The sequence below is a fragment of the Nematolebias whitei genome, chromosome 19 (assembly GCF_014905685.2).
Source record: "Nematolebias whitei isolate Nwh7 chromosome 19, NemWhi1, whole genome shotgun sequence".
Classification (NCBI taxonomy): Eukaryota; Metazoa; Chordata; class Actinopteri; order Cyprinodontiformes; family Rivulidae; genus Nematolebias; species Nematolebias whitei.
The window spans coordinates 39,830,539-39,832,908 of NC_056516.1; the positions used below are offsets into that span (position 1 = coordinate 39,830,539).

A 2,370-nucleotide genomic window follows, 5' to 3' on the forward strand; every position below is an offset into this window, starting at 1 on the left:
TAGCAGATGATAGCTAAAAGCTAACAGTTGTAGATGATAGCTAAAAGTAGCAGATGATAGCTAAAAGATAACAGTAGCAGATGATGGTTAAAAGATAACAGTAGCAGATGATAGCTACAAGCGAAAAGTAGCAGATGATAGCTAAAAGATAACAGTAGCAGATGATAGCTACAAGCTAACAGTAGCAGATGATAGCTAAAAGCTAACAGTAGCAGATGATAGCTAAAAGCTTACAGTAGCAGATGATAGCTAAAAGCTAAAAGTAGCAGATGATAGCTAAAAGCTAACAGTAGCAGATGATGGCTAAAAGCTAAAAGTAGCAGATGATAGCTAAAAGCTAACAGCAGCAGATGATAGCTACAAGCTAAAAGTAGCAGATGATAGTTAAAAGATAACAGTAGCAGATGATAGCTACAAGCTAACAGTAGCAGATGATAGCTAAAAGCTAACAGTAGCAGATGATAGCTAAAAGCTAACCGTAGCAGATGATAGCTAAAAGCTAAAAGTAGCGGATGATTACTAAAAGCTAAAAGTAGCAGATGATAGCTAAAAGCTAAAAGTAGTAGATGACAAACATGGAGCTTGTTTGCTCTGTTAGTAAAATATGAAACCATAAAGAATTGGGGTTCTTTAGAGGTTCTGGTTCCGTTGTCTCTCAGGGTTCTGCGTTAACGGACCGACAGGAGATGACCTCTGACCTCGACTCACGATGGAACCAGTGAAACGAGACCTGGAGCTGCTCAGTAACAGCATGGCGACCTACGCTCACATCAGAGGTGAGGAGGGTTCTCTGGTTGAGGCTGGGGGCCACTGGGGGCCTGTGATGAGTCTTCTGGTCCTTGTTTTTCAGCCAATCCGGAGAGTCTGGCTCTTTTCTTCATGACGGGCGTCTGCTTCGGGCTCTTCACGGCGCTCTGCCTCCTGCTGTTCAGCATCGCCTGCAGGACTCACCGCCTCAGACCTCCTCCTTCTCCTGAGAGGCGGCGGCTGAAGGAGTTCAGCGAGGATGATGATGAGGAGAGCGGTTCAGAGGAAGACAACGTGGACCCTGAGGCCCTTAAAGGGACTTTGGGCCCCCGGAGCGAGCGCAGCAGCCACGGCACCCTGAGGAGCGTGGACGTGTTCACCTCGGTGGAGGAGATGGAGAAGGCCAGGCGTCTGGAGGAGAGAGAACGGATCGTCCGGGAGATCTGGAGGAACGGGCAGCCTGATGTTCTGGTCACGGGGACCGGGACCCTCGGACGGGTCCATTACCACTGACCCAACCTTAAACCGACACGTTTTAACCAAACAAAAACCTGGACCGGACCAAGTCTGTTTCAGCTGTTTCTGATGAAAGGAACTCGTGGTGCTGATCCATCAGTCCTGGAGACCAGGAACCCCCGGGCCTGAAGGACTCTGAGGACAGGTGTGGACTTATAAAATACTATCAGATATTTAACAAAATAATGTATCAAACTGATAAGACATGAACAGGACCCTGGACCCAGATGTTGGTCTGGTCCACCAGAGGCTCTGAGTTCTAACAATACCCTAAAAAGACATTGACCCCAGTCTAAGGACAGGATGGGTCCAGGACGGGCCCTCAGAACTGACTGGTTTTATTTTAAAAAGACAGAATTGGAGCAAAAACAGTTTCTAGAACCTTAGAATGAATTACCCTGTTGCTCAATAATCCAGGTAGAACAATCTAAAAAGTTCAGTCTGGTCCTCTTCCTCAGATTAGACTCCGCCCACACTCCTGCCTCAGGTCTGCTGGACATTTGAATTCAAGTCCACGTTTGTTTTTTCCTCCTGGATGTTTTAAACTGGAAGAGTTGAGTTAAATGATGTGGACAGAAATGAAGAAGACCGTCTCCATGGCAACTGGTTCTGAAAGTCCATTTCCTTGATCACCCTCCTGGCACTGGGACTGGATCTTTGGGATGAACCAGTCTTTAATGTATTTTGGGGTTTAAAAGCCACTGGGACGTTATGTTTAGAAAATAAACGTCTCAGTTTCTCTGATACTCCCTCAACATATGGAATGACCACTGGTCTGGGTCTGGGTTCCTCCTGTCCACCTGGTGGCTGACTGGAGTCCTGTTTGGGTTTCTTCTTTCAGGCAGGAGTGTGGGCGGAGTCTAATCTAAGGCAGGAGTGTGGGCGGAGTCTGATCACTACAATTTTAAACATTTTCTCATTCCAGGTTCTAACAGGATGAACAGATTTTCAGAAAATTATAATCCTGAACTAAGACACCAATTAGGATTTCAAATTAAAATCTGTTTCCAAACAAAATAATCATAAACAGAATCCATCCTTCCTTCCTTCTCCACTTCCTGTTCCCAGCTTCCCTCTGCTCCACTTCCTGTTCCCAGCTCCCCTCTG

The 2,370-nt window shown here is 46.2% G+C and overlaps 1 protein-coding gene across 1 annotated transcript; it reads left to right on the forward strand.

Annotated features, from left to right (window-relative positions):
- The first annotated feature begins 709 nt into the window (after nt 1–709).
- On the forward strand, nt 710–1,260 carry eva1bb (eva-1 homolog Bb (C. elegans)). Its single transcript, XM_037693180.1, has 2 exons — nt 710–776; nt 851–1,260. The coding sequence occupies exons 1-2, from the start codon at nt 710–712 to the stop codon at nt 1,258–1,260; spliced, it is 477 nt and encodes a 158-aa protein (XP_037549108.1).
- The last annotated feature ends 1,110 nt before the right edge of the window (nt 1,261–2,370 follow it).

Coding starts and splice junctions, on each gene's coding strand:
- eva1bb (XM_037693180.1), top strand. CDS start 710: ATGGAACCAGTGAAACGAGACCTGGAGCTGCTCAGTAACAGCATGGCG. Junction 777..850: donor GACCTACGCTCACATCAGAG/GTGAGGAGGGTT, acceptor CTTGTTTTTCAG/CCAATCCGGAGAGTCTGGCT.